The sequence below is a fragment of the Aulonocara stuartgranti genome (genome assembly GCF_965226115.1).
Source record: "Aulonocara stuartgranti genome assembly, chromosome: 4".
Classification (NCBI taxonomy): Eukaryota; Metazoa; Chordata; class Actinopteri; order Cichliformes; family Cichlidae; genus Aulonocara; species Aulonocara stuartgranti.
The window spans coordinates 14,498,922-14,521,413 of record NC_138942.1 but is presented as its reverse complement, the minus strand read 5'-3'; the positions used below and the strand labels follow the sequence as shown (position 1 = coordinate 14,521,413).

General features: G+C 41.7%; 1 protein-coding gene across 1 annotated transcript in view; it reads left to right on the top strand.

Moving 5' to 3' along the window:
• The window catches only part of abca3b (ATP-binding cassette, sub-family A (ABC1), member 3b), a 45,407-nt gene that overhangs the window by 10,594 nt on the left and 12,321 nt on the right, over positions 1-22,492 (top strand). The window contains 26 exon segments of the mRNA XM_082529369.1: positions 1,627-1,754; positions 3,706-3,871; positions 4,640-4,899; positions 4,986-5,102; positions 5,977-6,097; positions 8,699-8,872; positions 8,992-9,173; positions 10,362-10,508; positions 10,698-10,827; positions 10,930-11,084; positions 11,470-11,625; positions 11,738-11,948; positions 12,151-12,301; positions 12,904-13,002; positions 14,664-14,862; positions 14,949-15,255; positions 15,340-15,613; positions 17,435-17,639; positions 17,758-17,977; positions 19,030-19,188; positions 19,311-19,483; positions 20,959-21,087; positions 21,204-21,398; positions 21,504-21,691; positions 21,787-21,957; positions 22,054-22,250. Coding sequence (XP_082385495.1) covers positions 1,627-1,754; positions 3,706-3,871; positions 4,640-4,899; positions 4,986-5,102; positions 5,977-6,097; positions 8,699-8,872; positions 8,992-9,173; positions 10,362-10,508; positions 10,698-10,827; positions 10,930-11,084; positions 11,470-11,625; positions 11,738-11,948; positions 12,151-12,301; positions 12,904-13,002; positions 14,664-14,862; positions 14,949-15,255; positions 15,340-15,613; positions 17,435-17,639; positions 17,758-17,977; positions 19,030-19,188; positions 19,311-19,483; positions 20,959-21,087; positions 21,204-21,398; positions 21,504-21,691; positions 21,787-21,957; positions 22,054-22,250 — 4,614 coding nt within the window.

The following is a 22,492-nucleotide window of genomic DNA, read 5'->3' as shown; positions in this document are numbered from 1 at the left end:
CCAGGTCATCGTAGTCAAAGGAGCTTGCAAAGAAAAGCGTCTGGACTTCTTTAAGTTGAGATATATATATATATATATATATATATATATATATATATATCCCATAGCAGCTGGATAGCGTAGTGGTTAGACTACACGCCTTTGGAACAGGACGTCACCCGGATCAACAAGGTCCGCGTCAGGTGTTGAGGAACCAGGGCACCCTGACGAAAAGTGGGCTACTGGAACAAGAAGGCATCGGTGGGCAAGAGACGAAAACAGGGCGTTGTTGGAATGCTACTACGCAAGTAACCCCGGCGGAAGGGGCTACATGAATAGGATGTGGTGGTCCCCGTGGTAATCGGAGCACTAGGTGCGGTGACTCCCAAGCTAGGCGAGTGGCTCCAGCAGATCCCGGGAATAACATCGGAGATCTCTGTCCAGAAGAGCGCAGTCCTGGGAACAGCTAAGATACTGCGCAGGACCCTCAAGCTCCCAGGCCTCTGGTAGAGGACCCGAGCTTGAAGGATAAACCGCCCGCAGGGGCGTGCTGGGTGTTTTATTTTATTTTTTATATGAGTTCAACTTGAACTCCAGAATAAACCTGAGGATTTGAAGGGCTAGTTAACCCAAATTCCTAAACCTTACAATTTTGTCAAAGACCATTAAGTGGTAAACTATCAGCACAGCTGCACTGTCATGGCTCGCACTCTCACTTCAAGTGGTAATTGACAAACCTGCTGTTCTAGTACTTTGCACTAACCAGCTAACTGTTCCAAACTCTAACCATTAACTTTAGCTACTTGTTTTGTACTGTTTAGTGTAATTTAGCCAACAAGTATGGCTATTACATGGCTAATTATTGATTCATTTTAAAAAATACTACACCTAAACTAACGCTTACTCTTTAAACTGTCTCTACTTGCTTCGAATAATCCGATTTTTCACTAATACAACTGAGCTAACCCAAAATCTTCCCATGTATCTATTTCTAATGCTGCTAGATGGGAATTACTGAGTTATACTAGTGGTAACCATTTGAGGAGCGTGAAGGATATCAGGTGAATATGTGAACTGTGTCTTTTGGCTGATTGCCCTTCCTCTTTATCTCTGTGCAAGTGTTTATTTTATGATCATGAACCAGATTTAACCCCGAGACCTGTGTGTAATCCTGACGCTCTTTGCCAGGCGCAGAATACCTTCATGCTTGCTTGATAAGTGCAATAAAGAGTTCAGCAATAAAACCGATTTAATCAACAGTGAAACTACATAAGAAAAGGTGGTTTAGTCTTATTTATGGTGCTGTGACATCTTTTTTTGTGTTTTGAACCCCACATGTTGCTCCAATTTTTTTTAAAGTGATCTGTCATCTGTGTCGTCCCCCCCCCCCCCCCCCCCAAAAAAAAGAAGCATATTCCAGTGCACACTTGTCTTCTGGGGGACTGATCGGTTCTATTAATAATATTTGTGACAGAATTTGGTATGCTGTCCGCATCGTGAGCAATTTCATGCCTGTCGGCAAGAAAGGCAAGCCGCAAGGTCAAGGAGCGAGACAGGTGTGAAAACACCTGTGTGCATGAGATGAATACCAAAACACAATTCATCTAATGTTCTTCGTCTGTGTGTGTGTATTTGTCCCTGTTCCAGTGCGTGGTTTTGAGACAGAGGAGCAGTTTGAGAACTTTGTGAGGAATGACCCTCAATCAAGAAATGTGCTGGCTGCTGTAGTTTTTGAGCATCACTTCACGCATGATGATGAGCCCCTGCCCCAACAGGTAAAATGCAGCGTACACACTGACAGACAATTCCAGAAGATTACTTTGTTTTTACAGCGTTTTACCCGCAGTACCTGTTAAGGCACATTTATCTTCTTCCTGAAATTCATTCATTTGCCTTACCTGTTGAGAGGTGGTAGTTGAAAAGTCTGACCAAACAACCTTTAGTTTTTATAGTGAAACCTGATGGTGGAAAGATGCATTTAGAGGGTCACGCAGTCTAGCACTGTAGGAAAAGCTTCAGCTGACTCTGATGAAAAAGCCTGACAGGCTTAAAAGGCTTGAAAGCTTCACATCGCTCACTGTAAAGCCTTCAAGAGACGTACTCCTACATTTTAGGGTGAATCATTTAAGAACAAAATGTCTCTTCAGTCGTACTGGATTACGCTTCCTCTGTGCCTGTCTCCCTGTGTGTCAGCCACATCACTTCAGTACAGCTTGCCAGATTAAACCTTAAAAAAATACAGGTGACAAAAGGAAGCGTGAGACATGCACATCTCTTTAATGCTCACCTTTTACTGGCGGTTTTCTCTTTCTTTGTATAATGGGATTCACAATCAAAGCAGTGAACTGTTAGGCTAAAGGAAGGCACTCGTAGATGTCAGCTATTCTTTCATTTCTTTGCAAGAGACTACAGCTACATCCACATGTTCACGGGTATTTTGGTAAGCATCATCTGTGAGTAATAATGACATAAACGACGTTTCAGATCACTGAAAATGGAGCTTTTGAAAAAGTTAAGCCAGGGTAAACATTTTCAAAAGCTGTGTTTCTGTATTTACGTGCAGAGAAGAAAAACTGAGACTTTGACTTGCAACATTAAAAGTGTATGTTTTTATGTCTTTTTCTCATGTCAGACTGTGCCATGTCATTGTTTCTGTGCTTCTGATTGGCCAACATTTCCTCATGGTTACGGTTATATTGCCACTTTTGAGAATCGTGTGAGAGTTCTTTCTTTTTTTTGCGTTTTCATGTCAATGGAGGAACTTAGAAAAATTTCTGTTTCAAAAAATACCTTATCATGGTGATGTAGCCTAACACATTGACAGATGGGTGGATGGTAACTTGGGGACAGGCGAACAGACACACTGCACTGTAAACACACATCTGTCATAGCTTCGCCTTAGTTTTTATTTTTCTTTAATGTACAAAAGCTCTATATGCGCTTTATTTTGAAAACAAAGCACTCCTAAATTAGGATAGTTTTGACCCCTCAGTGTATATCAATAAAAACATGGTTTGAAAGCCTGGGTTTTTCCAAGGCTAGCCCCAGTAAGCTGTATAGGCAGAGATCATCCTCACTAAATTCAGATGCACACCCAGTCATTTTATTTTGGAAGCATGCCTGAAATGTGAGAGTGTAGGAGCCAAAGATGATTATGTTTAACATAGATCAGTTTCTAATATTACTTAGTTTGAGTCTGCCCCATCTAGTGGTTGAAATTGGTGTCGAGAGGACATAAAGGCAGGTGATGCTACCTGGAGTGGGGTGGCTGAAACAGGAATACACAATCTTCGACCTCACAGATCTCCTCCTCAGATATTGGCCTCTACTTGCGCTGCTTTTGATTTCAGACAATCCTTAGTTAATCTTTGTAATCCCTGTTCAAGTTTAGTTTGAAATCATGGATACTGTATGTGTTTATTACTTCAAATTAATAGCGCTTTATCTCAGTAACAGCGCTGCTCTGTGGACTTTGGATTATTTTGAATGTGAAAAGTCAGGCGTTTGCTAAGCCACTACAAGTCGTTTTCAGAAGGACATTAAATAACCAGTACAGACAGAAATCTCTCAATGGCTATATATTACTTGAAAATGGAAAAATTGTTAAGGACAAAACCACTGGAGGTGCTACAGTTGTTAAATTCACTGCACGACTTGAGTGTATTGCTTAGCGTATCACTCTACTCTTCATTAACGTCTGTTCTCTTTTTGCGCTCTGACATGCAGGTGAGCTACCACTTGCGCTTTACTTTTTCGCCACGCAACGCCCCGATCTCGGAAAAGTCTGAGCTGAACCCCAACAATGACTTAGACTGGCACACACACAGTCTATTTCCCCTTTTTCAACTGCCAGGACCAAGAGAGAAGCACTTCAAGGAAGGGGGAACACCTGGTGAGAATTCCTATTGTTTTAAAATGCTGTTTTAAAATGTTATTTTTAAATGACACCTAAAATAGTAGGTATTTATTTTTCTACTTAGAGATTATGCCTGATAAAAAGCTCTTAATTCTTCGACTTTGAGTGGAGAGACAGCCCTGCCTGATCAGGCTACATTTCCATGGCAACCATACCCCTGCACATGCTCAGCATAATCGGCGTTATCTAGTTTTTGGCAGGGCACAGTGTGCCCACCAATCACTTATGGGGCATTTTCAAGGCGTTAAGAACCCTTCAGGAGGCATGAGTTGCTGTTAATCTCATTTTCACATTTGCCCGTCAGCTGGTTTAAATAATACAGTAACAATGGAGGATGCATTTTCCAGTGTGTCCCAGCAGCCTTTTATTTCTCCTTAAAATGTTTTTGTCCTTAAAAATTGTTTGCAGCTAAAATAGAAAGAGGAGGTATACTCCAAAGCCCTTCTGACAGCATAATAAAAGTGACATGCTTTTATCATTTAGAGTCACATGAATATGGATTTCCAGCCTCCACGTGCATAATAACTTGTGATTGCAGCTTCAAGTTTGTTACTCAAGGCTGCTTGTCCATTCTCATGTCAGCTTCTAGAAGGAGGTTGGAAAGCTTTGACCTTGTGGAGCAGGTCACATTTTAAGTGGGCTTAAAATGCCCACTGAGTCATTTCATAGACGCTGATTACTGATGGTGTAATGGTGGTGTTAATATATTCTATTAAGTGCTGCTGCTTATTTTCTTATTTTAAGGTTATTACAGAGAAGGCTTTCTGGCAGTACAGCATGCAGTGGACCGAGCCATTATGCACTCTTACAACAGAACCGCTGCCTCGCACCTGCTGCGTCCTATCAGAGTGGTCATGTCACGGTTCCCCTACCCTGCTTTTAAATATGACGTCTTCATCCTGGCTATTCAGAACCAGCTGCCCTTACTACTGGTGCTAAGCTTCACCTACACCTCCCTCAACATAGTACGAGCTGTGGTGCAGGAAAAAGAAAGGAAGCTCAAGGTATGTTTTACGAGCCTCTGTATGAGCTGGAGGAGTAATAAAATTGCCAGACTCTTTTAACCTGTGCTTTTTTTTGTGCATTCTAGGAGTACATGAGGATGATGGGTCTCAGCAACTGGCTCCATTGGAGCGCTTGGTTCCTCATGTTTTTACTCTTCCTCTCCATTTCGGTGTTTTTTGTTACTCTGCTCCTCTGTATCCAGGTGAGCCAGTGTTAAAAAACTGTCTTTGCTTACTGCACATTCCCGCCTGTGATGCCTTTAGCATAGCAAAAGAAACCATGGTACACATACCAGACTAAAGGTAAGAAGTGTAACGTATATAAACGCCGAAAGTGTCAGCTTCAGGTGATGATGAGCTTGTCCTGATGTTTCTAAACAAAACAAAATAAATAAATGGAAGAAATGGAGATTCTGAGTTCATCCAGTTCTCAAGAGATGCCAGGAATTTCATGGTTTGATCCAGGAGTTGTATCACAGCCACTTTCATGCATATTTCAGCATGTCAGTGGGGCAGTTTGAGGTCTTGTTGGCAGAGTTGTAACCACATCTGAGAAATTAGTAAAATGTCTGACCTGGAGGAGCATCTGGGTGTCTGAGGTAAAAAAGCATTATTTTACTATTTGTATATTGAGTGCTGCTTTGCATTTTGAGCTATGAGCATGGCAAAGAGAAATGGCAAACAATTCACAAAAATGAAAAGGCAGCCCACATTTTCATGCACTGAGCTGATTCTTTAAAGGGGATCAAACTCATTTTAGTTAACAGGCTCATACATCCCAATTAAATCTCAAGTGGGCTTTTCCACTAAAGCCAATACAGAATAACCTATAAAAACATTTATAAGTTGAAAGGCTGCAAAAGGCTGTAAAAGTGACACAGCTGATCTATGCTTACACAGGACACATTGCTTCCTGGTAGAAAATGCAGTAAAAAGCCCATAAATGATGCCCTCCAGCCCAAAAAGCTGTGAAGCAGCTATTAGGCTGGATGGGACCCTTTGGCTGGCCTATGTTTGACACCCTCGGTTTAAAGATTATAAATGTTGTGATTACTCAGACCCAATCTCGTATTTTAGGTGAGCCCCAACGGAGCGGTGCTGACCAGCAGTGACCCCACGCTGGTCTTCGTCTTCCTGCTCGTCTTCACCGTGGCCACTATCAATTTCAGCTTTATGATCAGTGCCTTCTTCTCACGAGGTGTGTGTTTCTGTCACTCCACTCATTTCTAAATGATAATATAATAATAATAATGTCTCTTTTTGACTGCTGCTGTCTTGCTTTGTAATGTATGTGCGAGAAAGAACTTTTCACTTCATTTCCTGAAATGCACGGTGTGTCTCTGAGACCAAAGTTTCTGCTTTGTTCCTTTAACTTTGTCTGCAGAATGCACACAGCAGTAAAAAAGAAAGCTATGTTTTATTTGTTGATTTGCACAGAATAATTGGATTTCTTTAGCGGTTGAGTATAGCACTTAATATTTAATGGTTTTTAGTTTGTTTTTGCCATTTCTTGGTGATCAGAAGTGTTGTGTTCCCTTTTAAAAAAGAGCAAGTCACTTTCAGTTCTTTCCATCTTCAGTCGAGTGAAATTCAAGCTCGCCTGCTCGGCCTGGACAACCTCCCCAATAAAGGAAACTATTTAAATCTCTCCTTTCCCATGATCCCTTTCCTTTGCTCTCTTCCTCATTCAAAGCTCCTCATTCAGACTAGCAGCCTCCTCTTTCAGCTTTCTACAGCGAAGTATCTTGAGCTCCAAATGCTTCTCTGCTTCAGTGTCTTGCAGTATTTTCAAAGAGCACTTATTTGCTTGTTTTTACTTTGATTTTTTTAAAATTTCCACTTGCTCTCATAAGAAACATGAACTCTATGACGGTAATGCCTAGGCTTTTAATTGAAGGAAACACCTTAAAAACCTCCATTTAGTTGTTTACACTGATGTTTTGACTTCTCTCACATTCAGATGTACTGCGTCTCTGCTCTGAGTAATGAATATGATGTGCTTAGTCACCTGCCCTGACAGTTTTCATTTGGTGCTTGAACATGAAAAGGTGCCCTGCCTTTTCTCTCTGAACAATGCTCTAATTGTAACATTTGACAACCTTATTAAAATCATTAAAACTAATCTCATTGAACTAAAAAAAACCCAAAATAAAAATAACTCTGTCATGTTGTTTTCCTTCTGACCCTAGACAATGAAATCATTATATATTGAACCCCAGCTGGGTTCAAGGGTTTTGGTTCTAAGTGTTGACTTGGAGGCGGTAGAGGAAGAAGGGGGAGACGAGGCTTTTGCAGAAAATTGGCAAGAAAAAAAAAGGATCCTCGAGTGACCTACACGGCAATTTTTATAAACAAAACAACAACAAAGATGGGCTGTTTTTCTGCCCTCGCTGTCTTTGTACGCGCAGCCGTGTGCACATACCCAGTGATGTGGTTTTTAAGAATAGATGATGGTACTTTGTAAATGCATGTTCCAAGCAGGCTCAAAATGTCACATTGTCTGTAACAAGTGGTTTTTGATGAGGTCTGTCAGGCTGTCTACAAATGGAAGCGCATTACTCTGCTTTCTTCCCCATTTTGCTCATCTCTCTTTTGTCCTATTTAATGCTTTCTTGTAGCTGCACTCAGGCTCGTCTGCCTATCAGAGAAATGGGTTTCTCAGCAAATGTAGTTCTTCTCTCAGTTATTTTCTCCGTCAGCTCTTGTCTACGTGTCTGTTTGAGTTTATCAGGTAGCATTTTGTAGTGTACCTCTTGGGTAACTCATGAGTGGACTGCATAGCTGACTGTTTTTATATATTTATTTAAAAAAAAAAAAAAAAAAAAATATATATATATATATATATATAGTGCTCAGTGAATACCTCAGGCAGCAGAAACCCAAGAAAGAGGAGGGAGACGAGGAACCATCATGGAAGGACAGGCCCCTGCACGGTATGTACCACCGGCAGATAGAGGAGGTGGCTGATATCCAGAAATCCTACCAGTGGCTGGACAAAGCTGGACTGAAAGACAGCACAGAGGCACTAATCATGGCAGCACAAGAACAAGCTCTGAGCACAAGATCCATAGAGGCTGGGGTCTATCACACCAGGCAAGACCCCAGGTGCAGGCTGTGTAAAGATGCCCCAGAGACAATCCAGCACATAACAGCAGGGTGCAAGATGCTAGCAGGCAAGGCATACATGGAACGCCATAACCAAGTGGCCGGCATAGTGTACAGGAACATCTGTGCCGAGTACAACCTGGAAGTCCCGAGGTCAAAATGGGAGATGCCCCCAAGGGTGGTGGAGAATGACCGAGCTAAGATCCTGTGGGACTTCCAGATACAGACGGACAAAATGGTGGTGGCTAACCAACCGGACATAGTGGTGGTAGACAAACAGAAGAAGACGGCCGTAGTGATCGATGTAGCGGTTCCGAATGACAGCAATATCAGGAAGAAGGAACACGAGAAGCTGGAGAAATACCAAGGGCTCAGAGAAGAGCTCGAGAGGATGTGGAGGGTGAAGGTAACGGTGGTCCCCGTGGTAATCGGAGCACTAGGTGCGGTGACTCCCAAGCTAGGCGAGTGGCTCCAGCAGATCCCGGGAACAACATCGGAGATCTCTGTCCAGAAGAGCGCAGTCCTGGGAACAGCTAAGATACTGCGCAGGACCCTCAAGCTCCCAGGCCTCTGGTAGAGGACCCGAGCTTGAAGGATAAACCGCCCGCAGGGGCGTGCTGGGTGTATTATTTTTTTTTAAATATTTTGTAAGATGACTGTTGAGTCTGTTTCTTTCTCTTCTGTGTGTTCTTAGCCAATGTGGCGGCAGCAGCGGGGGGCTTCATCTATTTTCTCAGCTATTTGCCTTATTTGTTCCTGTGGCCGCGCTACGACTTACTGAGCCATTCCCAGAAAGTGTCAGCTTGCCTTATCTCCAATGTGGCCATGGCCATGGGCGCACAGCTTATAGGAATGTTTGAAGGCAAAGGTGAGACTTTGATGCGGCAATGTGGCATTCCCAAAATTTGTGATTATTTGTGCACAGCTTTGAAAACATGGAATTTTAATATTAATATAGGTTAATTTTGTCCGTGCCTTGCTCCTCAGGTACAGGAATCCAGTGGTCAAACCTGTTTGACGCTGTTACGGTGGACGATGATTTCTCCATGGCTCAGGTTCTGTGCTTGCTGCTTTTCGATGCTGTGCTGTACGGGATGGTGGCCTGGTACATGGAGGCGGTGTTTCCTGGAGAGTATGGCGTGCCTTTACCATCGTACTTCTTTTTACTGGTATGTTTTAAAAAGGCGTTACTGATGATGTGACAGTAAACGATGAATAGATGAGGGGATATAAGCATGAATGGCTATTTGCGAGCCAAAATTATGAAACTTTTCTGTCTCTCCTTTATTGGCAGCATTAATACCAAGTAGTATTTCAAACTTGAAAGAAACACTGCAACAAATGTAGTCCAATGCAAACACGATGCCGATCATTTTGTTTTTGCAAGTTCAGCGTAATTTGTCTCATTTATTACATTTCACGCTGTGCTCATTAACACATTCACCTTAGTACTTCCCTGGCTATGAGCTCTGCCAAGTTAAACGGGTATTTTCATGCTACCAAAGTCTGCAGGTGGGTGGCGTTAGGCAGCACTAGGGAGTGTCAGTGGTAATTGTTGAGATCTGTTATATCCAAGAGCTTTTCTCTGATAAAATGAAGCTGCTCTCAGTGAAAGTGGTTGTCACATACGGGGGCAGAAGAGTTTCCAAAATAGAGGTCTCAACATGTCGACCAGAGGAAGCCTTGGGTTCAGCTAGTTAGAATAACAGGAAATGTCTGAGTATCTAGAGCCAAAACAAATAAGGTTTATCTATATAACAACTATGAGCGATCACGAAATGGCGTGCCTTTATAGACATGCGCGCCTACACAAAAATAAACTCCTGCTAACCTTTTTCTCAGTTGTCAGGAATTTAAGGGACTGCCAGAAGGGTGTGGATTAGATGTTGACGCACTTTCCTCCATGTCCATTGTGTGAGTGGGTGTCAGATGGTGTTTCTGCTCCGTAAAAAGGGGAGGTTTGACTCCGGTCTTTAGGAAGTGAATCAGGAGGTGGTTTGGCTGGGAAACAATCTCTTCATGCAGAGTGTACATGAACAATAATAATGTTGGCTCGATCTCTCTTTCTTGTGATTAAGTGAATGATTGTGTTCCTCTTCCTTCCTTATGTCAGTGGATGATTACCTGATTCAGTGATAAGTCAGAACACACTGTGTGTGTGTGTGTGTGTGTGTAATATATGGTGCTATATTACACACACACACCGTGTGGTTAATATAGGATGCTATATTTGATGTTCTCCTAGTAAAATTATACTGTTAGATATACTGGAAATGAATAGTGAAAATTTGGGGTAAAAGTTTTGGAAGAAATGCTGGTTTACTCCCCTTGTCTTCCCTGACTGTCTTCCTCTGCAGCCTTCATACTGGTGCAGCACCCCTCGCATGGCTTTGGTAAATGAGAAGGAAGAAGAAGAGGATGCTGAAAAGGCCATGAAAGGAGAGTTTATAGAAGAAGAACCTGCTGGACTCGTGTCTGGGATAAAGATTAAACACCTCGCTAAGGTGAGCAGCAAAACACTATGATCCAGAGAGTAATCATGACCACTTTAGCGTACGCTGCAGATGCCCCAGTGGAAAAGAAAGGCCACTAATAACTCCACCGTAGTACTCAGTGTTACTACTAAAAGGTAAATGGACAAAAAGGTTACGCTTCATGCATTCCATTTCTGCTCATGTCACGCGTTTTAACAGGAATTCAAAGTGGGCAACAAGACACGTCAGGCCGTACGAGACCTTACAGTGAACATGTTCGAAGGACAGATCACAGTCCTGCTAGGACACAATGGTGCTGGGAAGACCACATCATTGTCTATGCTAACAGGTTAGACGCCTAAATGCACATGTAAACAAGCAATAAATACACGCACACACATTAAACATGCCCCCTAAATAAAAAATTTAACTACCTTCCTTCATGTTTCAGGCCTGTTTCCTCCCACCAGCGGCAGGGCTTATATCAGTGGTTACGACATCTGTCAGGACATGGCTCTGATCCGACGCAGCCTGGGACTTTGTCCCCAGCACGATGTATTGTTTGATAACCTTACAGTACAAGAGCACCTGCTGTTCTATGCACAGGTATTTACACACTTATGCACTTTTATGTAAAAAATACATCTCTATGTACTACACATCCACTATAGCTTAATGTTTCCACTTGCTGTTATACACATTATAGTACGAGGTGTTCACACTGATTCCATTAAAGTGAGTTTAATTGGTTTTGTTTATTAAAAACATTAAAAGCAGCACAAAGCATGTTTTTATTGTACTTTTATTACCTTTTTTTTTTTTTTTGTCTTTTTCCTCACACAAAAACTTTGTATGAGTTGAGTAGCAAGTGAACTTCTCCATTTTCTGCACTTTCCTGCTGTCTCCCAGCCTCTCAGTTTGTATTAACGTAAATTAGCTGCAGAAAAAACAGATGACAACCTGATCCATTTGTTGTCTACTTTATATCCAGCTGAAAGGCTACTCCAAAGACAAGATTCCAGATGAGGTGGACCGGATAATCCGTATCTTAAACCTCGAGGATAAGCGACATGCTCGTTCCAAGACCCTCTCTGGTGGCATGAAGAGAAAACTTTCTATTGGGATTGCTCTCATTGGAGACTCCAAGGTCTGGAATTAAAAAAACAACAACAACCAAAGAACATTAGAGTCATTTGAGTAAAATGTGTAAGTATGGGCGGACTACTGCAAACCTTCTTTTCCTTTCTGCCCATCTGCAGGTTGTCATGTTAGATGAGCCCACATCAGGTATGGATCCATCAGCACGACGTGGCACCTGGGACCTTCTGCAAGGGGAGAAACGCGGCCGCACCATCCTGCTCACCACACACTTTATGGACGAGGCTGACCTGCTCGGTGATCGAATTGCCATCATGGCAGGAGGAGAGCTGCAGTGCTGCGGCTCACCACTCTTTCTCAAGAATAAATATGGTTAGTGAAAGCATACTGTACTCTCAGATGGATTCTTGAAAGGCAGTTTTTCTTTCCTAGACTAGCGGTGGTATTACAAAAGCATGCATTGAAATTTTGCTGTTTTGTTTCAACAGAAATACTGCACGTGGACCAACTCACATGCAGTTTAACTATTCTTGGGACTGATTCTGTAAATGTCTTATGTAATATTTTTAACCAGGTGCTGGATACCACATGGTGATCGTCAAGGATGCTCTTTGTAACGTGTCCGAGATCACCCGCCTTGTTCACATGTATGTTCCCAATGCCACTCTGGAGAGCAGCGCTGGAGCTGAGCTCTCTTATATTCTTCCCAAAGAAAGCACCAGCAGGTGAGCATTGATCATATGCACAAAAACACAGCGTGCGGACTGACCTCTTTGTAAGAAAGACAACAGGCTAGAAGTCACACCGGGTGAAATGAACAACTACTATTAGACTGAAAAAACTGAAAGACTCGGGGTTAGACATACAGGGACATTGGAGTTATTTCATTCAAGTATACAAAGAAAAACAGCAACTGAATAATAAAATAGTCATATAATAAAAGATGTAATAAACTGTAGTATTTTAACACATTATGCGCAATAAAATGTAGTTATTTAGGAAATTGTTCTGCTCTCACATGTCTTTTTATTGCAGACGATTATGTATGTATGGGGAAGGAAAAGAACAAAGAAAAAATGGAGTGAGGGAAAAGCATGGAAATATTACTTTGAACTGTTAGAAATGGGTCAACAGATTATACAATACCACAAATTGAATCAGTGAATGTATTTAATAACTCAAGCCAGCTTTTCATTAAAAATGTAACTCATTTTCACTTGACTACTGGTGACATGATTATATTAAATAAAGGTAGCAGCAATTTTGGCTCTGTGTTTTGTTTTGTTTTTTTAATTTTATAATCAAACTCTTTGTTGCTTTCTATCAGGTTTGAATTGCTGTTTGCTGAGCTGGAGATGAACAGAGAGGAGCTGGGCATCGCCAGCTATGGCGCTTCAGTAACTACTATGGAAGAGGTTTTCCTCAGGTAGGAAATATAGGACAAGTGACAGTTTTTCTCTCCCTTAAAGTCATTTTTCTCTCGGGTATCACAGAAAATTAGTCTCTGATCTGTAAAAATACCATTTTTGTAAAATTAAAAGCTTTAAAATGACGGATCACAAAGGCAATAAAATATTTTCTGGGGAGAATTTTAGTGAAGATGGGGATAAAACTGGTTCAGAGTGTACTTAAGTAGTAGGTTTAATTAAGTTCAACTGACTCTGATCACATGGGGGACATTATGTTTGCTATCAAATGTTTGCTCTAAAGTCTATGAAGATTCAGTGAATTTTGGAGAAGGAAGTGGTTTTCTTCCGGACGTTTTCAACAGTAGGAGTTGAGCCTGCACAGAAAAAATGAATGCTATCAGAACCTCCTTCCACAACACACTGCTCCTTCCCTGTCATCAGCTTCCAATGTAATCTAAAACAGAGTATGCTGTTGCAAAAATGGGTTAAAGGACACTATGGATCGAAGCGTGACAATGATATTTCTCTATATAGTGTCGTCATCAGTCAGGTATCACTTGGAGCCAAACGGTGTGCAGACCTTTCCTCCTTCTTTTACGTAACGTAAGATAGTGTTACATTCACAAGCAGTAGTGTAAGACTAAATGTCTTCTAGTATATAAAACAGTATGGACGTGATAGAAAAGGTTATAGTTGCTTCTAGTCGTAGGTATAGGGTGTTCAGTGCCTGAATCTTTTACGCTTTACTGAAAATCGTTTTTGGAATTTGTGGAACTTTAGACGCCACCTTTGATAGAAATAAAATATAAAAAAATTTGCTTGCAAACTCAACTCTTCCTGATCCACTGCAGTCCCAGCCGCCTTATTCAGTTATTTTTTTCTTCCCCTTGGATTTAATATGCGTATCTGTGGCAACGATCACAAGACCGCATCCACTGCGGAAGGCTTACGCTGTGCTACTTCAGCTGGCACGAGTTTAACATTTGTATTTGCTGCTGTTCAGGCCTCATTATTTATGATTCATACTGAGAATCCAGCAGCGTGTTCTGGCCATTGACACGTTGCACCAAAGAAAAGCTGCTGTTGGAGCGTTTGGTCGTTTAGCTTCTTTCGTTCATTCATATTTTACAGCCGAGTGTAATAACTCCATTACACAATGCTGCCAATTAATTATTATCAAACTATAATTATTCACAACAAATAAATCACCTTTTAATAGTGTTTTCCTGAGATTTTGTTGCTAATTTGTTATTGAGTTGGTGTTGAGTTGAAAAGCTTTAAAATGTAACTTCTGTGTTTTTTCTTTTTTTTTCTTACTTGTGAAAGTACATTTCACAGATAAGTGGCATATTAAGAATATAAAACTAAACTGCACGCTCACAAAGGCACTCTGTGAGCCTCTCATTGATTATTGAATTATAAATAGGCCCAGAAATATTTTTTCCCTGCTGTCTTCACCGCACTGTGCTGAAATGAATTAAAATGTTACAGATTGAATAGATTCTTCTCTCCTCATACATGTTTCTATCATAAACAGTTGATATTTAATGTTAAACTATCTAAACTATCTAAATTTTATTTTTATTTTTTGTGTCAGCTATAAAACCAATGGTGTTTTGTTTTGTTTTTTCTTTGTTTTTTTTTCAGTGGATAAAATGAGATTTATTTGTGTTTCCAGAGTTGGAAAGCTGGTGGACTCTAGTTTGGATATCCAGGCGATCCAGCTGCCAGCCCTGCAGTACCAACATGAGAGACGCTCTCATGACTGGACCATGGATGATGCCAGCAGCATCAGCGGCTTGACTGATGTCACTGACTTCACAGACAGCGGCACACTCATCTCAGAAGACTGCTCCAACATTAAGCTGAACACCGGGGTAAGACAGAGGAATAAAAGCGATGCTCAGCGTCTTTTTAGCGAATTTGCTCTGTTGATTGAAGCTCCCATTTTCTCCTGTAACAGGTCAGACTACACCTGCAGCAGTTCTATGCCATGTTCCTAAAGAGGGCGCTGTACAGCTGGAGAAACTGGAAGGTGATGGTGGCTCAGTTCCTGGTCCCTCTTGTCTTCACTGTTGTGGCTTTATTTGTGGCACGCACCCTTCCCAGTCATAATGATGCTCCGAAACTGAGTCTGGGACTCAGTCGCTATGGTCCCACCAGGGTTCCCGTTTCTCTGCAGTCTGGGGCAGGACCCCTGGCTTCTGCCTGGGCAAGCGTATACGGTTCCCAGCTCTCTGCCCAGCTTGGCGAACTTACCAATGCTACTGGTAAGCGTAACGAGGAGGACAAATGCTTGGTGTTGCTGCTCACTTTTGGTATTTACTGATCGTAAGCCTTCGTTCTCCCTGTAGACTTCAACGATTACATCCTAACTCAGGCGGACGAAGAAGGAGGCAGCTTTAACGAGCACTGCGTGGTGGGCGCTGTTTTTCGAGGTAGCAGCAACCACTTTGCAGAAGCTACAGCCTACTTTAACAACGAGGGCTACCACACACCTGCCACAGCACTCATGATGGTGGACAATGCCCTGTTCAAACTTCTAGCAGGGCCGAATGCTTCCATCCAGGCAGGCAATTATCCCATGCCACGCAACCTGTCTGAGAGTGCTCAGAACCAGCTCTCAGAGTGAGTAGAGAAAGGATAGGGTAGTATTTGCTAGCAGTGGGAATCAGCAGATATCCCATGATGCGATATTATCACAATACTTCCTTTAGGATTCAATATTATTGTGATTTCTAATATTTTGTTAATCCGAAGCATCACAATAACACATATTGCGATTTTTCACATTTTTTTTTCAACTACAGATTAAGATAAAAAAAGTTCAACTTTTGACGATATCTGAAGTCAGTCTTCCATCAGTGTTTGATTTGGTCATTACATGCACTCTGTTTCTATTAATACAGCAATTAACTGTCATAAATTGTTGAAAATCACATATCTGTTGCTGTATACATAGACAGGAATTCCCATTTAACTATTATAGTTGTGCTTCAGCAAGTCTAATGAGTCGAGTCCCCTCGAGTTGTGCTTATTGACAAAGATGGCAACACGCTGGCAATCTGTTTGCAGATTTAGAACGATTATTCGCAACACTTCGACAATCTCCCTGAGAGGGAACGCAGTCAGTCCAAGTCAGACTGCAGTAATTTTGCCTCCTGCCACAGGCGACCTGTACAATCATGAGTGAACAGCTAAAGGCAACCATTTAGTCGCCACAATTTGCAATCGATCACAAAATGTGAAAAACAAAAAACTATATAATCACCACGCAGCCACCATTTTTCTTCTTTTTTTGGAGATGCAAGGAGGTTGTTTTCCTATTTTGACTTGTGGGACTGAGCCGTTAGCTGGCTCTGAATTAGGACGTAGTGTTGGCTGGTTTTTCAGTTGAGCCAGTTTAATGTTTCCTCTGCTCTGGATGTTGGTGCATGAGATGAACCTTGTTGTTCATAGTATTTTAATTTGATTTTTTTAATTAAAAATTTTCAATTCTATGCTGGATCAGTTGAGACTGAGCCTAGTATTTGCTCAGTCTCAAAAACTTCAAACATTCAGACTAATTAATAGAAGTTAGTTTAAGAGCACAGTTCCAAGCAACTTAAAAATCACAGAAATTAGACAGATAGAAGTTAGATTTTCTCAATTTAGTCATTTTTGTATGTGATGCGTACACCTAGGGCTTTCCTTGAATCAGAATTTTAGATTTTTCTAAAAACAACAACAAAAAAAACAATCAGCACATGTGTACTCCTGTTCAAATGAAGCTCTTTCCTTTCACGCAAAGAAGGTGTGAGTGAGTAAACAGCTGAAACCAATTCACAGCACTTCCCAGTATGAAGTAACTAACATCTCTCCTCTCCAGCTTCAAACAGTTTTCTCGTGTTTGATGTTGCAGGATGGTTGCTCTACAATATTTTTAATTTCACTGTCACGAGGCTCAAACATTCAAAGTGTTGCTGTGTTTTTTCTCTAGTCGAGCTCATTAATACCCTTTACTGTTTGGAAAATAACCCTGCAGTGATGAGGGTGAGCCAAAGTGACACATCATTGTTACATGAAGCAGATTTGCTTCCTTTCTTTTAGGGTGACTAAACCCATGTGTAGCTGAAAACCTTGGGTGTTTTTTTTCACTGTGGACTTAGAAAAAATGATCTCTCCACTGCTTGTCCACCTACAGCAAATGAGGCAGACACAGACAGTGGAACATTTTGCTGCTGGGTATCATCCCTAAAGTGTTGGTAGAGACCAACACACCACCACACCAGTCTTAACAGGGTTAAGATTTCTGGTTTCTGAAATATAAATCAGGCATTTAAATTGTATTCAAGTTATGTTATAGCAGTAAGACTTGGGACATAGAAAGACGCCCTGTCTGCAACCTTTTCCCACCTCTTTTCCATCTTGTGGTGTAATCGTCGCACTCTTTCATTCCATTTTATGTAGGAGTAAGACAGGGTTTGCCATTGCTATCAACCTGATGTATGGGATGGCCTCCCTGTCCAGCACTTTTGCCCTGCTGCTTGTAACAGAGTCCTCCATCAAGTCCAAGCATGTGCAGCAGGTCAGCGGCGTCTACCTGGCAAACTTCTGGTTTTCAGCCCTGCTTTGGGACCTGGTCAACTTCCTGCTGCCTTGTCTCCTCATGCTGGTCAGTATGACATCTGTTACTACTGCAATACTCAGACAGGATAATAAGGCAGATTGATTGGTTTCAATATAGGGTTTTGTGAATCTGTTGTATGCATATATGTGTATATTTCTTTCAGGTGGTGTTCCAGGCTTTTGGAATCAGTGCTTTTCTAGAGGACAACCACCTTATAGATGTGTTGTTGTTACTTCTGCTGTACGGCTGGGCTGTGGTGCCTCTTATGTACCTGCTCAGCTTCCTCTTCTCCACTGCTGCTACTGCATATACGCGCCTCACCATCTTCAACATGATCTCAGGCACTGCTACCTTTCTGGCTGTCACCATCTTGACGATCCCAGGTGAGAGCGGTTATGGATGGTCACCAGTCAAAATACGACAGCCCCTCTTTTTCATACTGCTAGTTGTTTTTTAGGTACACTTGTTTACAAATGAGCAAATTTTAAATTAGCCAATCACATGGCAGCAACTCAGTTCATTTAGACATTCAGACACATATTCAAGGCGACCTGCTAAAGTTAAAAACAAGTATCATAACAGGGACGAAAGGTGATTTAAGTGACTGAATGTGGCATTGATGTTGGTGACAGACAGACTGCTACATCAGCAGAAGACCACATCTGGTGCCACTGTTATGAAGAGGAAAGTCAGGGTGTAGTTCACACGGGCTCACCAAAATTAGACAATAGCAGATTAGAAAAACATTGCCTGGCCTGATGAGTCCCATTTTCTGCTATAACCTTCAGTGTGTTGGGTTTAAAATTCAGAGTAAACATGAAAAGATGGATCCTTCCAGCCTTGTATCAACGGTTCAGGCTGCTGGTGATGTAATGAAGTGGAGGATATTTTATTGCTCCACTTAGCATCAACTGAGCATCATTTAAACACCACAGCCTGCCTGAGGACTGTTGGTGACCATGTCCATCAATTTATGACCACAGTGTTGGCTGCTAACAAGGTGTACCTATTAAAGTGACCAGAGCTTTTACGGCTCAATATTTTTTCCATTAACAAACTCAATATTTTTAATAAACTCAGACCAGCAGTATGTAATGTGCCAACTTCATGTATTTAAAAAATCACTTAGTCCTTCTTTTTGGCATTAGGGCTCATCTCCCAGCAGCAGTGCTTCTGGCTTGGCTCTGTCCTTCACTGAATACAATAGACAGTATAAGTATGTGTGGGAAGTCAGTGAAGAATCATGTTTTATTACCTCCTACTGGTAAACTGGATTAACTTTGTGAAAAGGAGTGGGTTTGTGAGACGTACTTGTGATGAGAACCCTGGATCTCTACACACTCGTTTAGGTCCTCGTGGGGAAAAAAGATGAAGAATGCTTAAAAAATAAATCCATCCCGTTAAATATATTTTTATTATAATATTTCCTGTCTAGAGTTGGAGTTGCAGCACATGTCACACTTGCTGGATAAGGTGTTCCTGATCTTCCCAAACTACTGCCTGGGAATGTCCTTCAGCCAGTTCTACCAGAACTATGAATATATCTCGTTTTGCACCTCCAGTTTTATGACTGAATTAATCTGCAAGCAATATAGTAAGTACTGCCTAAAAGATTAATCGCTTGATTTTTATTCTTAAAAGTTATTTTATTTGTGCCGCGAGTACAGAAGTTTACTTGTGAAGTGCAGAGGTAACCTGGTGATTCTCTGTTTGTAGACATCACATACCAGCGAAACTACTTCTCAATGTCAGAGCCCGGGGTGGGACGATTTCTCGTGGCCTTCTCCGTGCAGGGTGTGGTCTTCATCATTCTGCTGTTTGTCATCGAGCTGCAGTGCATCCACACTCTCTGGAGACTTTTCACCTCACTGTTCAGGAGGAGCAAAAAGGTAGATGAATTAAGAGGGTGCTTAAAAAGACTAAAATATTTCTTCATGGTTAATTTGCAAACATTTCTGCTACTAGTGTGGTCTATATTATGTTGCATTTGAAATGCGGTCAGTTTGAATTGTGTTTTTTATTTTTTCCAAGGGAACAGTTTTGAGTCTTGGAGGAATTAAATATTGATTAGTATATTAATCTGCTTCACCAGAATAGATACCCTTGAGGCACTTGGTAGTTCTAAAATGGATTACCACCTCTGCATTCATCCTCACAAGGACATAATATTTGGAGCTGTAAAATCCATGCAAAGCTGAACAGTTGGACTTTAGGGATTATTTGACATTGAAAAATTGCATATGAAATTATCATTTGTGTTGCTAATTTAAGAAAACACCTCAGAGCTAAAACTAGAAGTAAAAGTGATTAGGTGATTGTAAGAAAAAAGATTTATTTCATTTGTGAAACAGTCACAATCTCGGTCATTTTCTCTTTTCTCGTGTTGAAGATTAACTGATCTTTCTTTGCAGTGGAAGGCTGTAAACTCTGGTGTCAGGCTGGTCGGACACAAAAGGCTTTTGAAAGATGTCATGTTTGAGTATACGGGTCAGGGTTATGACTAATGATCGCAGAAAACATTCTATTTTTAATATTTAGTGCTTACGTTTGAATTTGTGAAGTGGTGCGCATGCGGAATTTCTCAAGGGTGCACTGTGACACTATGCATGGCTATTGTGGTGGTCCATGGAGATAATATTATTAGTATTGGGTGCAGCTGAGGCTCAGAAGAGAGAGTGTGACCTTTACTAATTAGAAGTTTGGTAGTTTGATACATGGCTCCTCCAACCTACCTGAAAAAGAATCCTTGGGCCAGATATTGAAAGGGCCTACGCATAGACAAAGCCACGTGAATGAAGCTTGTTGTAAGAAAGCACTGACTGTGCTCAAATTGCCATATTTACGCTGCTACAATGATAAATGCATATATTAATTATGGCCACTATGGGTTTTTGCTCATACTGATCATCTATAGCTTCAGACTGCTTTAAATGCTCAGTTTCAGATTGTTTTTAGGTCACTCAGCTAAAGGTCAGATTAAACCATGGCGAGGTGTCCATTGTCCATCTCTCTTATAATGCCAGTATTTTATTAATGGGCATGTTATTCTGAAGGTCCAGCTCTAAAATGATTGTTTTGTTGTGTTTCCCACAGACCCACTCATGTCAGCGATGCACACTGCAAAGACAGCTGCACAATGTTTCCTAAAATAGCTACTTACCAAATCCTAAGACCCTATATGCTCTTTTTAAGGGAATCAGTTGAAACATGTTTCTGCAGTGTAACTGACCTAAAACGGACTTGTCTTATCCAAAATGGCACATAGAAAGCTATTTCACATAGAAACTGTGTGCATAGAAATGCAATTATCTGATCCCTTTTAATATCAGGTGGATATCATGTCATTTTTTGGTGTGTTTTTTAGGTACCCATGGCAACAGCACTGCTCCCAGAGGACCGAGATGTTGCCGATGAGAGGAAGCGGGTTCTGGAGTGCCAGCCGATAGTAGAGTCTATGGTTGGTAGCCCCCTCATTCTGCAGGAGCTCAGCAAAGTAAGTGGCTTAGCTGTATTTTGCTTATTTGCAAAGGTCTTGACTTATTTTTTAAATACTTGGACTGAGTGTCCCAATTTTGAAATACATGTAAAACTGTTATCTCCTCTTCACAGGTGTACAGCAGCGGGGAGAGTCTCCTGGCTGTGGACAGGCTGTCTCTCGCTGTAGGAAAAGGGGAGTGTTTCGGCCTGCTGGGCTTCAATGGAGCAGGAAAGACCACGACTTTCAAGATGTTGACAGGCGATGAGAGCGTCACGTCTGGAGATGCCTTCATTGATGGATACAGCATCCGGAGAGACATTAAGAAGGTAAGAGGGAGGGAGATGGGAGAATCCACAAAGTCTAGAGTGGCGAACTACACTGCTTTCAACACACACAAATATTTAAAAAGAAGATTTATCTCTGTATAACAGGTGCAGCAGCGCATAGGGTACTGTCCTCAGTTTGATGCAGTATTGGACCACATGACAGGAAGAGAAACTCTGAGTATGTACGCCCGGCTCAGAGGAATCCCAGAGAAGTACGTGTCTGGCTGCGTGGAGAATGTCCTGCGCTCGCTGCTGTTGGAGCCTCATGCTGATAAACTGGTCCGCAGCTACAGGTAGGTAGCTCTTTGGTGGAGGGAGGATACACATGTTATCCTGAAGAATGCTTGAAAAAGTTTTTCTAATAATGTGGCGTAATGCACATATGCAGCGGCGGTAATAAGCGGAAGCTGAGCGCAGGAATGGCTCTGATTGGTGGGCCTCCTGTCATCTTCCTCGATGAACCTTCGACTGGGATGGACCCCGTTGCCAGGAGGCTGCTGTGGGACGCTGTTACACGCACACGGGAGTCTGGCAAGGCTATAATCATCACTTCTCATAGGTACATGCTAAAGAATATGGTAGATAGCAGCTGATTTGCTCCATCTAGTTAAGCTTACACCTACCTAACTTTCCCACCGATATGTTCGTTCATCAGTATGGAGGAGTGTGAGGCCCTGTGCACCAGGCTGGCAGTGATGGTCAACGGTCAGTTCAAGTGCCTCGGGAGTCCCCAACATCTAAAGAGCAAGTTTGGCAGTGGCTACACGCTGCTGGCTAAAGTCCATGTAGAAGCTGAACTGGAGCACAGCGACCTGCTGCTATTTAAAGACTTCATTGAAAGCACCTTCCCAGGTCAGAGCCTCGTGATAGAAGAGTTGTTTCAATATTTCTAAATCTAACTATAAATACTTCTCATAAAAAATGTGAGTTACTAGAAGTATGTTCTCAGGGATTGAAAATACCAAGATCATAAATAATTATATATATCTTAAGCTTCAAGCATGGCATTGCATGTTGAGGAAATTCTACCTGTTGTGGCTGTTTGCTGCCACTTGGTGGTGTTATGACTATATCCAATAACAAAAATGTATGCT